The following is a 17,879-nucleotide window of genomic DNA, read 5'->3' on the forward strand; positions in this document are numbered from 1 at the left end:
TAGTAATAGTGATGCAGGTAAAATAATGTTTACATTTATCAATTATTTGGTTTTTAAAACGCATATGCATTCACTAATTGTGGATAGAAAGCTACACTAATTAGTTCAAGCATTTTCTGCAATGTCTAGGTAGGCGCTTGTACGTTAGGCGGCTATGGATGGTAAGGATTTTTTTTAAGACGTTAAAATTAAACGGTTTTGTTACTAAGATGAGTTCAACGATCTTAAAAGGGTCTCAGTGTGTTCCTAGACGGTTCTAGGCAGCTCTATATAATTTTGAACCAAATACCATTTAGTGAAGAAATAGGTGATAGAAGCCGTAACGAGATCTGCCCCTCCGCATATATCCGTCTCACTTCCTAGGTTCATATCTTCCAGTTATAGTTTTTACGTGTCCTTATTTCCAGTCTGCGTTCATTGAATCAACAACTTTAAAAAGCCTACTTTCATAAATATTCAAATTAAAGAATCAACAACAATGTTAATCTAAACGCTCTCACTGTATTAGTGTTACATATAAAAATATTTTCATTTTTTGATAAACTAAAATACAAAATAAATCATTAAACTTTTGGTAGTGCCTTTTTTTCCATATTCCTTAAATCTTTAGATTTTCATGGCGCATGACTTAAGGGTGGCTAAAATACAAACCAACAAATTAAAGGCGACACAACTAGTGTTGTGAATGTACATTCCTTTGTTACTTTTTTCTTTTTACCACATATTTCTTAATATTTCGGATAGAAATTTACTAATTTATATTTACAATTTTTACAAACACTATTGAAATTACCATTAGATTAGCTCTCAAAAATCACAATGGTAACATATATAGCTTTTTATTAAAGTCACAGAGTTCAACAAACATACCTTGTGGCCAAAGGAGGTGGTAGTTGAAGAAACTCGTTCGACTTGCAATATGAATACACGTCAATTATTTTGTCCGTCTTATTTATAAATAGTAAAAGATTGAAAACATGAAGACTTCAATTAAATATGTAAAAACGCGATACACAAAATCAAATAGTCAAACATTCTCGGTCAAGAAATAATGCCCTTCGCTTACACACGCACACACAATCGCATATATACATATAAAATCACGAAGACATTCTTCTTAATCTCAAAGAAAAAAAAGAGAACAAGTATCGAAAGAGAAAAGAAGAAGCTAGCGAAAGAACTCAAAGAAGTTTTTTTAAAAAAGTTATAAGAGATGGAGAAGAAGAATGTGTTTCTGTTGTTTGTGATCTTCTTATTGGTGGGGTCATCATTGATGTTTGAGAGAGTTGATTGCAGAGCTCTACGATCAAAGGCGTTGAGAGATATTAAAGGCCATGATCAATCGTCGGTGATCATGAAGGTGAAGAACAACTCGACAAGTCAACGTCCTTTGGGGAAGAGCTTTGCTTACCGGTTAGCGTCTGGGCCGAGCAGAAGAGGGCGTGGTCACTGATCAACAACTACCACCTTTGGTCGATAAGTGTAAATCGAAAGATTTGTTTCAGCCCGTCGAAAAGAAAAGAAAAGAAAAGTATTTTTCTTTCAGGCAAATAACTAATTAGTGTATTGTTTCATAGTTTTTAATATAGTCTTGATTTGTGAGCTTTTTCTATATAAATAGAAATATCCTTATGGAATGAGAGGGTTTGTAATTATTTACCAAAATTTGAGCGTAACCAACTAAGAGCATACTTGCCAAAAAAAAAAACAAGGATTAGCCTAAAGCATATAGCTTAATGCCACATAAACCAAGTCTGTAGAAGGTTTCCGAAGCATTGGATATTCCTTTTGCCTAGAAAAGTGTCCCGGATTTGGCCATCAATTTCACTTGAAGAATAGTTTTATTGATATTTAGTGGTGATATACATTAAAACTAATGTTAGAAATGTGATTTTTCAAGAAATAAAATATTTTTTTCTAGCTTTCAAGAAATAAAATATTTTTTTTTCTAGAAAAAATGTGAGTTAGACTTTTTAAAATTTCACAATTTGATATAGTTATATGTATAAATATTTAGACCTTGTGAGTTTTTTTTTCTTAGAACCATATATATGTGAATTTTGAACCCCATATCAAATAATGTGGTTTAAAATTTTGAGCTGACATAAAATTAATCACCTATCTGTTATACTAAATTGAATATCCTTACTTGCATTAGTTTTTTTGAAATTTAAAACGTTAATATAAATCATTAACTTTAACGATCATAATATATTTATTTGTCGAAAATATAAATCACCATTAATTTATTACGTTACAACTTACATGTATAGTGTTTGTTGATATGTAAGGTTTTCAATGACGTTTAAATAGATGAAATAATTTCGTTTCAAAAATAACAAATACAAACCATTTTTCATTACACTATATTCATATGATAAGAATAAATTTATTAAAGTTATGTTTAAATTAAGCACTTAAATATTATTATCATTGTTGTAGCTTTGGTGTGTGCGTTTATTCTAATTTTTTAGTAGAATAAGCTATAAGCAAAACCATTATGAAATACATGTCTTATTAAATTTTTCCTAAATGTTCGTTGAATATTATTGATGTTGTCTTTGGAAATGGAATCATCTTTTCTAGAGTTTAAGAAAGCACTCCCATAGATATATTGATTCTTTTAGTATTATCTTTCTAGTGACTTTGAATGAATGAATTTTGTCTAGCTTACTCCAAGCGGGAACCAAAAAAGGATTTGAATCCGGAACGGTAACTAAAGAACAAAAACAGTGGGGTTTAAAATTAAACTCTCGAATTCCAAGGCTCCAAAACCAATAAAGAGTAAAGACAAAGAAAGAGTCAGGAGGACATATCAAAGGCAGATTTCTGGTTCCAAGAAAAAAACTATTTGACTGCCCAATGCACATGAACAACTAAATTCCAGTTTTTGAATCCAAAAAAAAAAACTTTCAAATTTTGTAAAAGTTCATTAGTTGTAATCGCACTATGCTTCTAACCCAAAAGAATTAACGAAAGTAAGGGGAGATATGTTTTCATTGTCACAATAGTCACCTAAACCATAAAATTAAAACTACTTATCTTACAAAAATGTCTAGTTTCTCTAATGGTTTAGATTCATGTGATCTCGAATACCTAAACAAAAAATACTACGCATATGTCAAAATGAAGATGTATTTAACGAGTTGCTAACACTATTAAGAAAGCAAAATCAGCCAAATCCTTCCTTTTTGTTTAATATTCAAGCCTTGCTAATTACCATGATTAAGAAAGTGTAAAACCTTGCAATTAACAAGTAAATCACCATAATTCAAGAGTTTATTAAATCACAAGTTAACGAGTTAATTACCATATGATTAAGACAGATAATTATCCAAAAATTTTCTTTTACCATGATTAAGCAAGCGAAATCATCCCATTAACGAGTTAATTACCATGGAAATTAAAACGTCAAAACCAAATCAACCACAAAATCATATTAGTAACAGGTCCCAAATCCACAAGTTATACAACAAACAAAACTCTGAGATAGATAATCGCATACCAATCTAAAACAAATAAAAAGATAGTTAGAGATAAGAGAACAACACCATATTCAAGCCTCGTCAAGCTTCACTTGAATCAATCTTCGAATCAACAGCTGATTCAATTCCATCACCATCCTTCGGTGGAGGAGAAGCCACATTACTCTTAGCCTTAACAGATTCAAGCATACGTTTACTAATCTCTTTAGAATAAGCTTTAAGAATCTCGATCCCGTCGTCATCACCGAATACGGTGGCAGAAGCGATGGCGTAAGCTTCGTCTTCGATTGATTTCGCGACGGAGGAAGCTTCTTCGGATTCAAGAGATCCGAATCTCTTGGAGAGGATTGATTCGGTTGACAGTGTTTCGATCAGACGGTTAATCACGGCGTCGCGAGTTTTTTGAGTCGGTGGCCAGATTCTGAGGGAAATGGTTACCGGATTGGGATTCTTCTCCGTCTCCGTTGTTGGTAATGTGGTGGAGTTTTCGGTTTCTGAGATCGGCGGTGGAGAAGAGGTGGTGATCGACTCCGTTTCGGTTTCGGCCATTTTTTCTGAGTTTATTTGTTTGAAAGCTTTTTAGGGATTTTGAAATTTGTGGCAGTAATGTTGTGGTGGGTGGGTGATAACTGATAAGAGAGGTTTGGTACGGTGTCGTTTAAAGAATTGGGTGGTGCGTTACATTAAGCGTGATTTATTTTTAAAATGATCAGACCGATCGGTAACCAAAGTATATTCATGTGAAAAAAACCTTCGTAGTCACCCATTTTCAAAATTTTATGTTCAAAAAATCAAGACAAAACGTTTGAAAGATTGAATACATATTTAAATAGAGTTAGACACCTTGCCTTTGTCATACAGAGATGAAGAGCGTGGTTCATCATGTTGTACGATATTTGCAAGAAGAACTAGTATAAGATCTTAGTGATTTTAATTTGTTGTGGCAACCAAAACGTGACCTTGCTTTGTCATACCAAGATATAGAGCATTTTACGAGCAATGGCTCAAAGATTGGATGTAATATTAAGAAGTTCTTTGACTAGAGTGTGAAATGCAAACGATTATGAATCAAATTTAAATGTTGATGTATGAACACGGTATTGAGCACGGTTCAGGAATCAAATTCATATGTATTTGCTTTCCCCCAAGGTATTTTGATGCCTTATTTGATGGTCTTCAACCTTGCATTCGCCGTAATTTGTAAGGAAGATTAAAGGTTCTGTTCCTATCAAAAAAAGATTAAAGGTTCTAGCCTCACCTAGTTTGGTCTTGGACTTGAGCGTGACCCTGATGATATCATATTTTATTTTATTTTTGATATAGTTCTCTTATTTTTGTTCTGTTTCAAAACTGATTAGTAAAAGTCACATGGATAATCAGGAGTTTAGTATAAAGTTGTTTTCCAGAAATATCATTACCCAATATGCGGTTCTTCACTTTATTATCTGAGTCGTTAGTTACCAAAACCGGTTTCAAGTAAAATAGTTCTTCGATGTTGGTAAGAGTTTTCTGAAACTTTACCCTTTACTTTTAAAAATATAAAGTAATCATACAAAGTCAAAAATAATACACAATGTACCTCTTTTTCGCTACCGTAAAAAAAATATTATTAAAATGTCAAATTGAGGTTTCGCGGTGAAGAGTTCAACTCAATTTTTAAGAATTTAGAAAACCTAGTGTATATGATTGTAAAACATTTACGTTATATGTATAAATGTTATATTGCGTGTTATGTGTATTCAAGATCAACATGGAAGAACATGGAAGAATCACGGTGTTATGTGTCTTCAAAATCACTAAATTTATGATAATATAAGCCAAAACATGGAAGAATCACGGTGTTATGTACTCAAGATCACTGAATTTATGATAACATAAACCAGAACATGGGATGAACATGGAAGAATCACGGTGTTATGTGTACTCAAGATCGCTGAATTTATGATAGTATATGCTAGAAGATTTACGTTATTCTCTAATAGCTTCGAACTTTATGACATTAATAAACTAGTAGAATTTAATATGAATTGGTCAATAAAAATACATTATCTCTATAAAAATGAAATCTAGTTTACCAAACTTTTGAAAAGATTTAGTTTTATAAGGATAGGGAAAAAAAACAAATTTAGCTAAATTTTCTCAACCAATTTTCTATTAAATAGATTCTTTTCAGAATACAAATTTAAGAATTCTTAAATTTATTCCATAAAAATCTTTGTTTCTGTTGTAACATTTTTTATTTTTAGTGCTATAGATGTTTTTGTTTTTGTTTTCTTATTACGTCATATGATGGTGGTATTCAACTACATACAATCTGCAACAATTCCACGGTACAGTTCTCCCTGCAACACTCAGATTTTCTATGAATGGTTGTACATGTATGATATCCCTGCGATGGACAAACTCTCTCCGCAATAATCAGACCACTATGAACGGCTTTATCCACCAGGCAATGAGGCCATAAATATTTTTAACAGTTGCTTAGAATTGAAAATTTTCTTTTTTGGGTCTTGTTCAATCTCATTGGGCAAGACAAAACAAATTGTTGTGTTAAAAACATTGGGAAAATTCCCAAAAAAAAACCGAACTATTTAAAATCTGCCAGAAAACTACCTGAACTTTTTTCGTTGTCAGAAAAATACACAAACTAATTTTGAGTGAAAATAAAATACACGATCTATTTTTTTTTTCCAATTACCTCTCTTCACCGTAACGGACCGTTAACGACGTTAACCAAATCGTCAAACACTGTTAGTTTTATTTACAGAAAATTTCTGGAAAAAAACCTAACTTATTTAATATTTGCCAAAAAAATACATGAACTTTTTTGTTGTCATAAAAATACACAAACTAACTTAAATTGGAAATATAATACACGATCTATATTTATTTTTTCGATTTCCCTAACCAAATTGTCAAATATTGTTAATTTTATTTACAAAAATTCTTAAAAAAGCTTGACTATTAAAGCAATCCTCTAAAACCTTAAGATCTTGAGTAATATCAACCAAAATCATGTTATTGATGGGTATATTTTATCCTAAATTACTAAATTTTTTTAAAATATCTATCGTATATCTAGATTCGATGTAAGCAACAATAAATTAAAAAAAAAAATACTCCCTTTGTTAACGAAAGTTCTTCTTATTAATTTCTTCAGTTTATTATGGTTAATATCTGAAATGGATAGATGTGTTATATTAACACTAGGATTCAAAGAGGTTCAACATAGATTATGGGTTTATAAGGGGATAAAATCGGCTTTATCGCCACTCTTATTTACCACGTGTAAAGAAAATGAAAAAATATATTTTTATTTAGTTAACCTTTTGTAACCATTACGATAAAGTGAGTGAAATTGGAACACAAAACTACATCATGCTCTTTATTTCAACTTTAAACTAGTTTGTATATATTTCTGGCAGCGAAAAAAAGTTCGGGTATTATTTTGGCAAATATTAAATAAGTCGTGGTTTTTTCAGAAATTTTCTATAAATAAAATTGAAAATGTTAACCGATTTGGTTAACGCCGTTAACGGTCGTTACGGCGAAGGGAGGTAATCGGAAAAAAATAATAGATCGTGTTTTTTATTTTCAATCCAAATTAGTTTGTATATTTTTTTGACAACGAAAAAAGTTCAGGTAGTTTTCTGGCAGATTTTAAATAGTTCGGGTTTTTTTGGGAATATTTCCTAAAAACATTACTATTGGGCAAGACATATTGGGCCAATAAACAAGCCCATTGACAATTTGCATCATCATCTTCCTCGTTTACGAATTAGGTCTTCCTGTGATACCAAATTTAACATTTCCCGGTGAAAATTTCGAAGCTCAAAACTCTAATCAAAACATCGCGCCAACACAATTCAGCTTCATTTTTCAAAAAATCAAAACCTGTAAAGAATTCGGAAAAACCGCCAAAATCCAAACTTTATTCCAAAAAATCACAAAAATGTCTCTTCGCTTCTTCTCTTTTTCTCACCCTTCTCACTTCCATTCTCATCCACCTAATCTCGATCTCAATCCCTCTCTCTTGAATCCAATCAACCATGGCCGACGAAAAAGAGAACTGCGTGAGAATGACAAGAGCAGCAACAAAAAGAAAAGCTTCCATGGAAGCGGCAATAGACAAAGAACGAATCAACAAGAAGAGAGTCGTACTCGGAGAGCTTCCAAACTTGTCCAACATCAAGAAATCTCGAAAAGCCACTACAAAACAGAAGAAGAAATCAGTTTCGATTCCGACAATCGAAACCTTAAATTCAGACATTGACACAAGATCTGATGATCCACAAATGTGTGGTCCTTATGTTACATCAATCTTCGAGTATCTTCGTCAATTAGAGGTAAAGAAACAAAACCCATCTCTAGATTTCTAGATTTCACAATCTGAGTTAGTTTCTCGATTAACACAATTCAGGTAAAGTCAAGACCTTTGGTTGATTATATAGAGAAGATTCAGAAAGATGTAACTTCGAATATGAGAGGAGTTTTGGTTGATTGGTTAGTAGAAGTTGCTGAAGAATACAAACTTCTCTCAGACACTCTTTACCTCGCTGTTTCTTACATTGATAGATTCTTGTCTCTCAAGACTGTTAATAAACAAAGGCTTCAGCTTTTGGGAGTTACTTCAATGCTTATTGCTTCGTAAGCTTTTTCTTGTTTTGTTTGTTTGAATCTCTCTTTTTTTGTGTGGGTTTGTTTATTTGGATTTTGGTTTTGAAAAATTTGTAGAAAGTATGAAGAGATTACTCCTCCAAATGTGGATGACTTTTGTTATATCACAGACAATACTTACACGAAACAAGAGATTGTTAAGATGGAAGCTGATATACTTCTTGCGTTGCAATTTGAATTAGGAAACCCTACAAGCAACACGTTTCTAAGGTTTGATTCTGATTCTTTTGGTGCTCATTGAGTAATGTTTTTGTGTAGTTTATTGTCTCATTGCGTTTTGCTTTGTGCAGACGGTTTACAAGGGTTGCACAAGAAGATTTCGAAGTAAGCTCTTTTTGAATTGTGGTATTTGCAATTTATAGAGAGTATCAAATTTGCTAAGAATTTCTCTTATTTGTTTCAGATGTCACATTTACAGATGGAGTTTCTTTGTAGCTATCTTTCGGAGTTGAGCATGTTAGACTATCAATCTGTGAAGTTTCTTCCGTCTACTGTGGCTGCTTCAGCGGTGTTTCTCGCTAGGTTCATCATCCGTCCAAAACAACATCCCTGGGTAAAGCATTTTGCAAAGCGGTTCTTGTTCTAATTCTCTGTGTTCACTACTTTATATAAGAAGCTAAAGCTCTGGTGTTGAATGTAACAGAATGTGATGTTGGAAGAATACACAAGATACAAAGCGGGTGATTTGAAAGAATGTGTGGCTATGATACATGACTTGTATCTGAGTAGAAAATGTGGAGCTTTAGAAGCTATAAGAGAGAAATACAAGCAGCATAAGGTAACCCTAAATACTATTAAATGATAATTTGAAGAACAATGTTCTTGAGATTCACATGTTTCTTTTTCTATTTGGTTCAATACAGTTCAAGTGTGTAGCGACAATGCCTGTATCACCAGAGCTGCCTCTTACGGTTTTTGAAGATGTCAACATTTAGAGACAACTTTTGGTAATCGGCATAGATAGTATAAAACCAGGTAGCGGTTTCGTTGGTTTCTTTCCTTGGTGTTTTGGCTTGTACATGTCTTAGGACTACTAGTGTGATAAAGGATCTTAATATATGTTTAAAGATTTTGGTTACTTAATGATTTTTTTTGTTTGGGTTATAATTCAAGCGTTCAACACCAATGTTGAACCATGCATTTCCATAAATCTATCTAATGGGTTGATGCCTAAGCCAACCGATGCAACTATACGTAAAAGATTGAGATCTTGTGCACTACATATTCCATTCTTTGACATCCAAAGCTTTCCACTTATCTTCAGTTTTCTTCGTTTTGATAAAAACAACGCTCCATCTTTGTTTTACATTATCGTCATCCAGACATCCACACTAGAACTCGCCATCAGTCAAAGAAAAACTTCTCAAACCAATATTTTGCAGCTGTTCACTATTAGGTTCCACTAGGTTGTATATAGAAAAAGAAGATTGGTTTGAGAAGTCGCTTCTTGTCAAACCAATATTTTGCACCTGTTCACTATTAGGCATAGATAGTAACCGGCATCTGCCTATGCACTCATGAAATCCGTGAATCATATCAGCTTACTGGTTTAGGCGTTAAAAATCGGTGTTAATCGGCTAAATCGGCCGGTTTAGTGTTTATTATTTTTCTTTCAAATATGACATCTTTATAAGTAAAAAACATTTAAGTAAAAATATAATAAAAATACTTGATTACTAAAACTAAAAATTTAAGCCAAAGATTTCTATCGATAAATATAATAAAAGAATAGATATTAATTTAATAGGTGATAAATGCGAAGTTTCCACGCGACTCAAATACATCAAAACTTTGACTATTGAAATATTTTTGACTATTTATTGTGCATGGGAAAGATTTTGACTATTTAATGTGCAATCTCTTTTTTTGTTTCTTTTCTTTTTTTTGGTGCAATTAAATCTCACTTATTTACCTTAATCATGATTTCCTCTATAAATAAATCACCTTTCCTTCCTTTGTTTTTGTTTTCTTTTCTTTTCGTATTAAATTTTCTTGAACAAAAAAAAAAAGGTTTATATCTTTTTTACATAAAGAGATTTAGTGATTAGATTTTTCAGCTTCTTCTTCTTTCTTTAACCATGGATAACAAGTTTTATGTGAACACTAACGGCGAACGCAACATCTGGTCCACGGCGGCGGAGGAGAATATGACAACAGCGGCGTCATCGTCTCAGTCACAACCGCCGCAGATGCAGTCGTCTAAGTTTCATCAACCGGAGAACCACATCCATATAAATGATGGTTTCTCGAGTGGTGCTTTTGATTTGCAAACCCTAGAATCCTCTTTTCGTGGACTTTCTTTTGCAGATTCAAATGTTCATCAGAACGGTAATCCGATACTCCCCGCCCATCAATACAATCAGGTGTTTAACGGTGGAGGTGGTAGTTATGGTGATGGGTACTTATTTCCTCCAAGTGGTTCTTATCACCACTATGAATTAAAAGACTTGCAAAGGTTTAACCAGAATCAACAGAGATTGTCATATCAGAACGATTATGTTAATCAATCTTATAGGTATGATACTATTGGTGGTGGTAATGGGATGCTTAACAATAGTTTCTTGAATGGAGTTCCTTGTGCTTCAAGAAACAATGTTTCAGATTACTACACTAATATTTTTGGGTATGGAGTTAACAATTCTTGGAGGAGTAATGAAGGTTGTACCTATAATCAAGATCAGGCGGCCTCGTCGATGGAGAATGGGAGGGGCTCGTACTTTTCCATTGCTACAGACCGAGTATGGAGCAAGGAATTGGAGAAGACTATCTTTGTGGGTACTAAAGAGACGATTGATATGATTTTCGATGGTCTCATTGTCGGTATTTGTGAGTTGATGGTTGATCCTTTTGGTAATGATGTTGTTAAGCTGCTTATCGGAAAATGCAGCTCTGAACAGATCATTCTGATTGTTGATGTTGTCACTCGGCACATTTCTAAGTTTGTTAACATATGCTTTAATCCGATCGGGTACACACTTCTAATCATTATTCTTTAACTTTGAGATATGATTGTGCATTGTTTCCTTGGATCTTGATTTTCTATAATTCTTTCTTTTGGAGATATCAGAACTTTGGCAATACAAGTTCTGTTAACTAGTATTCATGAGCGTGCTAACAATCAAATCCCGCGCATTATGGATGCTATAAGCTCGGTAGCACTTCAATTGACAAGGAACACCAATGCCAAATATGTGATTCTAGCATGTTTCCGCATGTTTACTTCGTCGCAGTGTAGGGTAAGCATCTCATTCACATATTAATCTACTTCAGTTCTCAAAACCTATATAGAATATTTGTTTCTTGTCATGGAGTTGTTTGCTAGTTTTGTTTAAGCTTCAAGTCACTTTCTTATACCATATAGTTGATGAAAGAATCTACTATAGAACACCTCAAGTAGATTAATCAATTTGATGTTTGAGTTTGCTTGTTATCGGTTAATTTTGCAATGTTTGTTTTCTTAAGTTCCTAGAATCTGTATGTTTTAATTGAGCAGATCTGACCTCAATTATTTTCTATCACGTGGTATAAGTAAAATGTGCCATTATTGACCATGGATCACAAGTTTAATCTTCTTTCACAAGTATTCTTGAGAAATGACAATCTTTCTTCTGTTTTTACAGCGTCTTCTTGAAGTTGTCTCTCAACATTGTTACCAGATAGCGATTGATCAAAACGGATGCTGCTTGCTTCAGCAATGTTTTGACAAGGAACGTGTTCCGAATCATGAGATAAGGCAACGTTTGATTTCGGAAGTTATCGAACATGCGTTGAAACTCTGCTTGAACTGTCATGGGTAAACATGATATGAATGATATCTACACAACTCTACTTTCTCATATATGATCCACTTTATTTTTTACTCACAAGTATGTTCTCCTTCAGAAACTATGTGGTTCAATATGTCGTGGAGCTCGATAATCAACATGAAACAGATTTGCTCGTGAATAAGCTACTTAGGAACTATGCGCATCTAGCCCGCAACAAATATGGAAGTCATGTTGTGCAGAAGTTGTTGAAACTAAGGGGTATCGACTCTAAGCTGATTGTTGTTGACTTGCTTAGAGGGATTGATACACTTCTTCTTGACCCGTTTGGTAACTATGTCATTCAAACCGCATGGTTTGTGTCTAAGGTAATGTCTTACAGTTTTTTTTCATTACGGTGATCTGATTAGAGATTTTGCGAGATTATGAGAATCTTGTTTGGTGTGTGCAGGAAGATGTGCGCCAGATGTTGAGGTATTATATAGAGCGTAACATTCGATTGATGAGGTGCAACAAATTTGGGAACAAAATTCTGGAGAAACTCAATATCTAGAGAGAGCTGAATGGTAGAAAGAAGAATTTGTTTTTGATGTTGTTTAGTTGGTTTGTTATGATTGATTCATTGTGTTGTCATTGGTAATGATGATGGTTCTTATGTGTTTTCTTGTAACTTTCGTTGAATCTTAGGAAATTGTTAGACAAAACTAGACAATGTTCTCACCAAAACAGAATGTCTTTCTCTTGTAAGGTTTGTGTGTTGTGTTGTGTTTTTAGCTTTTTTTCTCTATGTAAATGATTGAATTGTTCAAAGTTTATTTTATTTTTTATTTTTTATTTTTTATTTTTTTTTGTCAAGGAATTCAAAGTTTATTCATTTTTTTTTTTTTTATAATGTTTTTCTGCTCTGTTTTTTTTCATTGCTTACTTAGGTAATTTTCTATATTTTGATGATATTTCTTTTCGAATGATTTGAGCTTTTTATTCTAATTTCGTTCAGAAAGAATTCTACGAAAGCTAAAAAAGATAAATACAAATAATAATTACTGGTTGTGATCAAATACAAAATTGAGACTAGTCGGTTGAGTTGGTTTAGCAGATACAACCAACGATAGTAGATGTGATATATTCCGAAAAGTATTTGGTTTAAATTTTTGTGAACTTCAACTAATCAAACTTGTTTTAATGCTCGTCTAGTTTTATAATTCGCAAAAAGATTTAGAATTCTAGAAATTAGGCATAACTAACTCACGACAATGGCTTCCACAATCTGCATATCATAATCCACCTTTTTCCGTTTTTTTCCATAATTACTTTGTTTGATGTGTTTAATCCGCACCGTTTCTCAATTTGCCGGTCTCCCACTCACATACCTACCTTTATCAGACATGGTAAGAAGAGTTATGATTCGTTGACTTCACAAGACTTGTTCAAACAGACACGTGGCACTACATTATTCGTTATTCTAACCAAAAAAAATATTGAATCATGAAACCACCGTGAGAGACAAATTCCATTCACTCTCTCTCTCTCTCTCTTCCTTTCTTCTCATTTTTCAAGGACGACGGAGCCACGGTGGAGTTGACTCCGCTTAAACCCCCTCCGTCGCCACCGGCGTTCTTCAATTTCAAACCCCAATCCACCACCCATGGATCGATCTTCCCTCCTCCTTCTCCTCTTTACCACCACCACCATCTCTATATTCTTCTTCGATCTAACCACCGCCGATGAATCGCCGATGATTTTCCCTCTTAGCTACTCTTCCTTACCACCGCGACCGCGAGTCGAGGATTTTCGCCGCCGTCGCCTTCATCAATCTCAGCTCCCTAACGCTCACATGAAACTCTACGATGACCTCCTCTCCAACGGGTTCGTCTTTTCGATTTAATTACCATTTAGTCCTCCAGCAAATCCTAGGTTTATGACTCTCATGTTTATGCAGCTACTACACTACACGATTATGGATTGGAACACCACCACAAGAGTTTGCTTTGATTGTTGATACTGGAAGTACTGTTACTTACGTTCCTTGCTCTACTTGTAAACAGTGTGGGAAGCATCAGGTGAATTATCTTTTTCCTAAATGTGATTAAGCTTTTGGTTTGTAGTATATCATTGCTTAAGGGATTTGTGATTACTACTGTTTCAGGATCCAAAGTTTCAACCAGAGTTATCTACTAGTTACCAAGCTTTGAAGTGTAATCCTGATTGTAATTGTGATGATGAGGGGAAATTATGTGTCTACGAAAGAAGGTATGCGGAGATGAGTTCGAGTAGCGGGGTTTTGAGTGAGGATTTGATATCTTTTGGTAATGAGAGTCAACTTTCTCCGCAACGAGCTGTTTTCGGATGTGAGAATGAGGAGACTGGTGATCTTTTTAGCCAACGTGCTGATGGTATAATGGGGTTAGGTCGTGGTAAGCTTAGCGTTGTAGATCAGCTTGTCGATAAGGGTGTTATCGAGGATGTTTTTTCCTTGTGTTATGGAGGAATGGAAGTTGGTGGTGGTGCTATGGTTCTTGGTAAAATATCTCCTCCACCTGGAATGGTGTTTTCTCATTCTGATCCTTTCCGCAGGTAGAGTAACTTCATAGATTTTGCAGTTTATATGAATTATTTTAGAGTAGATTTCGAGCTTCTTACAACATCACTGTAGTTTCGGGTGTTTGCAGTCCGTATTACAACATTGACCTGAAACAAATGCATGTTGCTGGAAAGTCTCTAAAGCTAAACCCAAAGGTCTTCAATGGAAAGCATGGAACCGTCTTGGATAGTGGAACAACATATGCTTATTTTCCCAAGGAAGCATTTATTGCCATTAAGGATGCGGTAAGATTTCTTGTATATAACTCTCAGCTCTCTTCTCTTCACGAGTCTTTAGTCTCCACAAGTTTTTAAGAGCTTTCTGTTTGAGTTGTTCTGTATCTGATTATACAAGCACTTGCATCACAATCCATAAGACATTTAAAACTTATATATATTGTTAGTGAGTTGCTAGAGCTATGTAAATACCCCTGTCATGCCTAATGGATGACCTTCCACAAAAGATTGTGCTTTTTGAGCTTAGTATATAAATTGTAGGAGACAAATGTTGATATTTCTTCCTTATTGTAATCGCATGTGATTATGTCGTATTGCAGGTCATTAAGGAAATTCCATCTCTCAAACGGATCCATGGTCCAGACCCAAATTATGATGATGTTTGTTTCTCTGGCGCTGGAAGGTTTGTTTAAACAACAATTTTACACTTATTCAAATTTATATCTTGTCTAAAGAGTAAGGATACTATTTTGAATACCATTCAGGGATGTGGCTGAGATACACAATTTTTTTCCTGAGATTGCTATGGAATTTGGAAATGGTCAGAAACTGATTCTTTCTCCCGAGAACTACTTATTCAGGGTAATAACTTGGTAAAGTAAATTGGCTCCACCCTATTATATTAAGTACTTGTTTGATCCTTCAGGCAAGTATTGACAGTTTTTTCACCTTTCTTCCTGACATTCTATAGCACACTAAAGTTAGAGGCGCATACTGCCTTGGAATCTTTCCTGATAGGGATTCAACAACACTCCTAGGAGGTAAGTATATGCAGACTCGATATACATATCTTGCATGCTTTCCAATTTTCTTTGAAAGCATTTATCATTTATGCTTTAGTTTCAAAGCAGAGCATGTATCTTCCAGTCTTTCCAAATCAAGTTCAGTTTATGTTAGATTTGGCTTCCATGTATAAATTTGATATTTGTAAAATCAGGAATTGTTGTTCGCAATACTCTTGTCACCTATGATCGTGAGAATGATAAGCTCGGGTTTCTGAAGACCAACTGTTCTGATATATGGAGGAGGCTGGCGGCACCAGAATCTCCTGCACCTACTTCACCAATATCCCAAAATAAAAGTTCTAACATTTCTCCAAGCCCTGCTACAAGCGAGTCTCCTACCTCTCATCTTCCAGGTAGTTTAGCCTTGTATGTCTCTATGTTTCTGGTCGCTGTCGCAGTCTCTAGTCGCTAGCAACTGCAAACGAATATGACCTATATCTGACATTGTATGTTCTGAAGTCAGAAGTTTGCTTAATCTAAACACTTGTTGGGCATGCTTATTTTGCTATAATCTTTTGTAAGACTCTTTACCTGTCTTAGTCTGAATTTCTGGCGATGAAAAAGTACAATTACTCCTAGCATTTGAAATGTTATTACTTATTACCCACAGTCTCATTAATGTCATCTATAGCACTGTGATTGGCTACATCGGAATTTCCTTTTCTGTTCTTTTCTGTTTTGGTGTTAACCTGCTATTGACTTATACCTTACGAACGTAAAGGTGTTTTCCGGGTTGGAGTTATTACCTTCGAAGTATCAATTAGTGTGAACAATTCTTCATTGAAGCCCAAGTTCTCAGAGATCGCTGATTTCATTGCCCATGAGTTAGACATTCAAAGTGCACAGGCAAGCTTATAAACATTCATTCTACTAGCTGTACTGTCTGAGGTGCTTTCTTTGTGATCAAATAGTCCCGATTGCTCTTTTTGTTGTTAGGTTCGCTTGCTGAATTTCTCGTCTAGTGGAAATGAGTATCGCCTGAAATGGGGAGTCTTTCCCCCACAATCTTCCGAGTACATTTCCAACACTACGGCATTGGTAATTCTTCTTTTCCTAACAAATGATGGTGTATTGGTTTAGGAGTATCTTCATGGGCCGATGACATTATATGTGATTGCAGAACATAATGTTGCTTCTGAAAGAAAACCGGTTACGCCTACCTGGACAATTTGGAAGCTACAAGTTGCTAGAATGGAAAGCTGAGCAAAAGAAGAAACAGTACGTTTCCTTTCCCTCGTATCTACCATTGCGCTGTGGTTCACTAGATTTCATCTGTTTACGGGTCTAATGTGGTGCTTTAAGCAGGAGCTGGTGGGAGAAACACTTACTTGGTGTGGTGGGAGGAGCGATGATATCGTTGCTTGTTACTTCGGTGATGATCAAACTTGCATTGGTGTGGAGACGGCGAAAGCAAGAAGAAGCTACTTATGAGCCTGTAAATGCTGCTATTAAAGAACAAGAACTTCAGCCTCTCTCCTCTGAAACATCTAATGCCTGAGCCTCCTCATCACTCATAGAGTCTCTTTACGGTCTCTCGCTCTTTATATATATTTATATATTTGATAGAAAGAAAATGAAACCCCAGAACACAGGAAACAAGATTCCTCAAATTAAAAACACTTTTGATTTCAAGTAAATTGATGTAGTTATTACGCTATTTTGATGTACAAGGAAAGAAAGAAAATAGAGAGAAAAATGGTTGGAATGTATTTGGAAGGCTTATTGGCGTGAGGGTTTAATTTGGTTTGTGAGAGATATGTGTTTAAGTGATATTTTATGATTTTATTGAGAAATTAAATTTAGTGAATTTAAGTGATATTTTATGATTTTTAGTTGTTAAGTAATATTTGTTAATGAAATTCACTAACTTATATCTCTATTAGCGAAATAACCCGATGTTACGTGGGATGTTACAAAATATGCCATTGAAAAATATTTCAGCTAGTATTTAATTACTTTTATTTAAAATGACGAAAATCATATCTTCCATATATTCAAATTCTACAAAATATATCATATCTTCTGTTTATTCTCAAAATTTGCTATTATTAGTTTCTATGAATTTATGATTTTTTTTGGGTATCAACATGTCTCACTCTTAATTTGTTGCACTCCATTTCCATTTAGTTATTTCTGTATATTTTAATATTATTAATATTTAAACAATAATTTCTGTATATTTTTGGTAGAAATTTAAGTTTTATATAAAAAATTAAATATTCAGCATCCATATATGATAAATTCGAAAATGCGTTGTTGTTATATTAAAAAAACTATTTAATAAAATAAAATTATAGTTTAGTTTTAAATTTATTATATTAGAGATTTCACACTATCTTCTAAAACAATAT

At 34.0% G+C, this 17,879-nt stretch overlaps 5 protein-coding genes and 1 long non-coding RNA gene across 8 annotated transcripts; 4 read left to right on the forward strand and 2 right to left on the reverse strand.

Annotated features, from left to right (window-relative positions):
- Positions 1-870: 870 nt before the first annotated feature.
- Positions 871-1,445, reverse strand: AT5G06465. The gene has a single exon (NR_142920.1). It is a non-coding gene; the product is annotated as an other RNA (long non-coding RNA).
- AT5G43068 (uncharacterized protein) lies at positions 1,143-1,662 on the forward strand. Its single transcript, NM_001344469.1, has one exon. The coding sequence runs from the start codon at positions 1,214-1,216 to the stop codon at positions 1,451-1,453; it is 240 nt and encodes a 79-aa protein (NP_001331732.1). The 5' UTR covers positions 1,143-1,213; the 3' UTR covers positions 1,454-1,662.
- A 1,610-nt stretch (positions 1,663-3,272) lies between these two features.
- WPP1 (WPP domain protein 1) lies at positions 3,273-4,266 on the reverse strand. Its single transcript, NM_123673.3, has one exon. The coding sequence runs from the start codon at positions 4,032-4,034 to the stop codon at positions 3,567-3,569; it is 468 nt and encodes a 155-aa protein (NP_199121.1). The 5' UTR covers positions 4,035-4,266; the 3' UTR covers positions 3,273-3,566.
- A 2,993-nt stretch (positions 4,267-7,259) lies between these two features.
- CYCA3;1 (Cyclin A3;1) lies at positions 7,260-9,332 on the forward strand. 2 transcript variants are annotated; one of them, NM_123674.2, is made up of 7 exons: positions 7,260-7,831; positions 7,906-8,132; positions 8,220-8,372; positions 8,453-8,486; positions 8,566-8,715; positions 8,806-8,940; positions 9,026-9,332. In NM_123674.2, exons 1-7 carry the CDS (start codon positions 7,535-7,537, stop codon positions 9,095-9,097), a joined length of 1,068 nt encoding a protein of 355 aa, NP_199122.1. In that variant the 5' UTR covers positions 7,260-7,534; the 3' UTR covers positions 9,098-9,332. The 2 variants fall into 2 exon arrangements, with proteins under 2 accessions (NP_199122.1, NP_001331849.1); NM_001344470.1 differs by having other exon boundaries at positions 7,302-7,831; positions 8,581-8,715; positions 9,026-9,269.
- A 908-nt stretch (positions 9,333-10,240) lies between these two features.
- PUM13 (pumilio 13) lies at positions 10,241-12,522 on the forward strand (the record flags this gene model as incomplete). The annotated part of the gene is made up of 5 exons (NM_123675.2): positions 10,241-11,130; positions 11,230-11,398; positions 11,783-11,955; positions 12,045-12,294; positions 12,378-12,522. 5 exons carry the CDS (start codon positions 10,241-10,243, stop codon positions 12,477-12,479), a joined length of 1,584 nt encoding a protein of 527 aa, NP_199123.1. The 3' UTR covers positions 12,480-12,522.
- Positions 12,523-13,121: 599 nt separating this feature from the next.
- Positions 13,122-17,366, forward strand: AT5G43100 (Eukaryotic aspartyl protease family protein). Of its 2 annotated transcripts, NM_123676.4 has the most exons (12): positions 13,122-13,792; positions 13,866-13,986; positions 14,073-14,500; positions 14,596-14,752; positions 15,064-15,146; positions 15,229-15,325; positions 15,435-15,504; positions 15,681-15,881; positions 16,250-16,374; positions 16,465-16,566; positions 16,649-16,746; positions 16,834-17,366. In NM_123676.4, the coding sequence occupies exons 1-12, from the start codon at positions 13,572-13,574 to the stop codon at positions 17,024-17,026; spliced, it is 1,896 nt and encodes a 631-aa protein (NP_199124.3). In that variant the 5' UTR covers positions 13,122-13,571; the 3' UTR covers positions 17,027-17,366. The 2 variants fall into 2 exon arrangements, with proteins under 2 accessions (NP_199124.3, NP_001332106.1); NM_001344471.1 differs by lacking the exons at positions 16,250-16,374; positions 16,465-16,566; positions 16,649-16,746; positions 16,834-17,366 and having other exon boundaries at positions 13,173-13,792; positions 15,681-16,097.
- The last annotated feature ends 513 nt before the right edge of the window (positions 17,367-17,879 follow it).

This window comes from Arabidopsis thaliana, chromosome 5, assembly GCF_000001735.4.
Source record: "Arabidopsis thaliana chromosome 5, partial sequence".
Classification (NCBI taxonomy): domain Eukaryota; kingdom Viridiplantae; phylum Streptophyta; class Magnoliopsida; order Brassicales; family Brassicaceae; genus Arabidopsis; species Arabidopsis thaliana.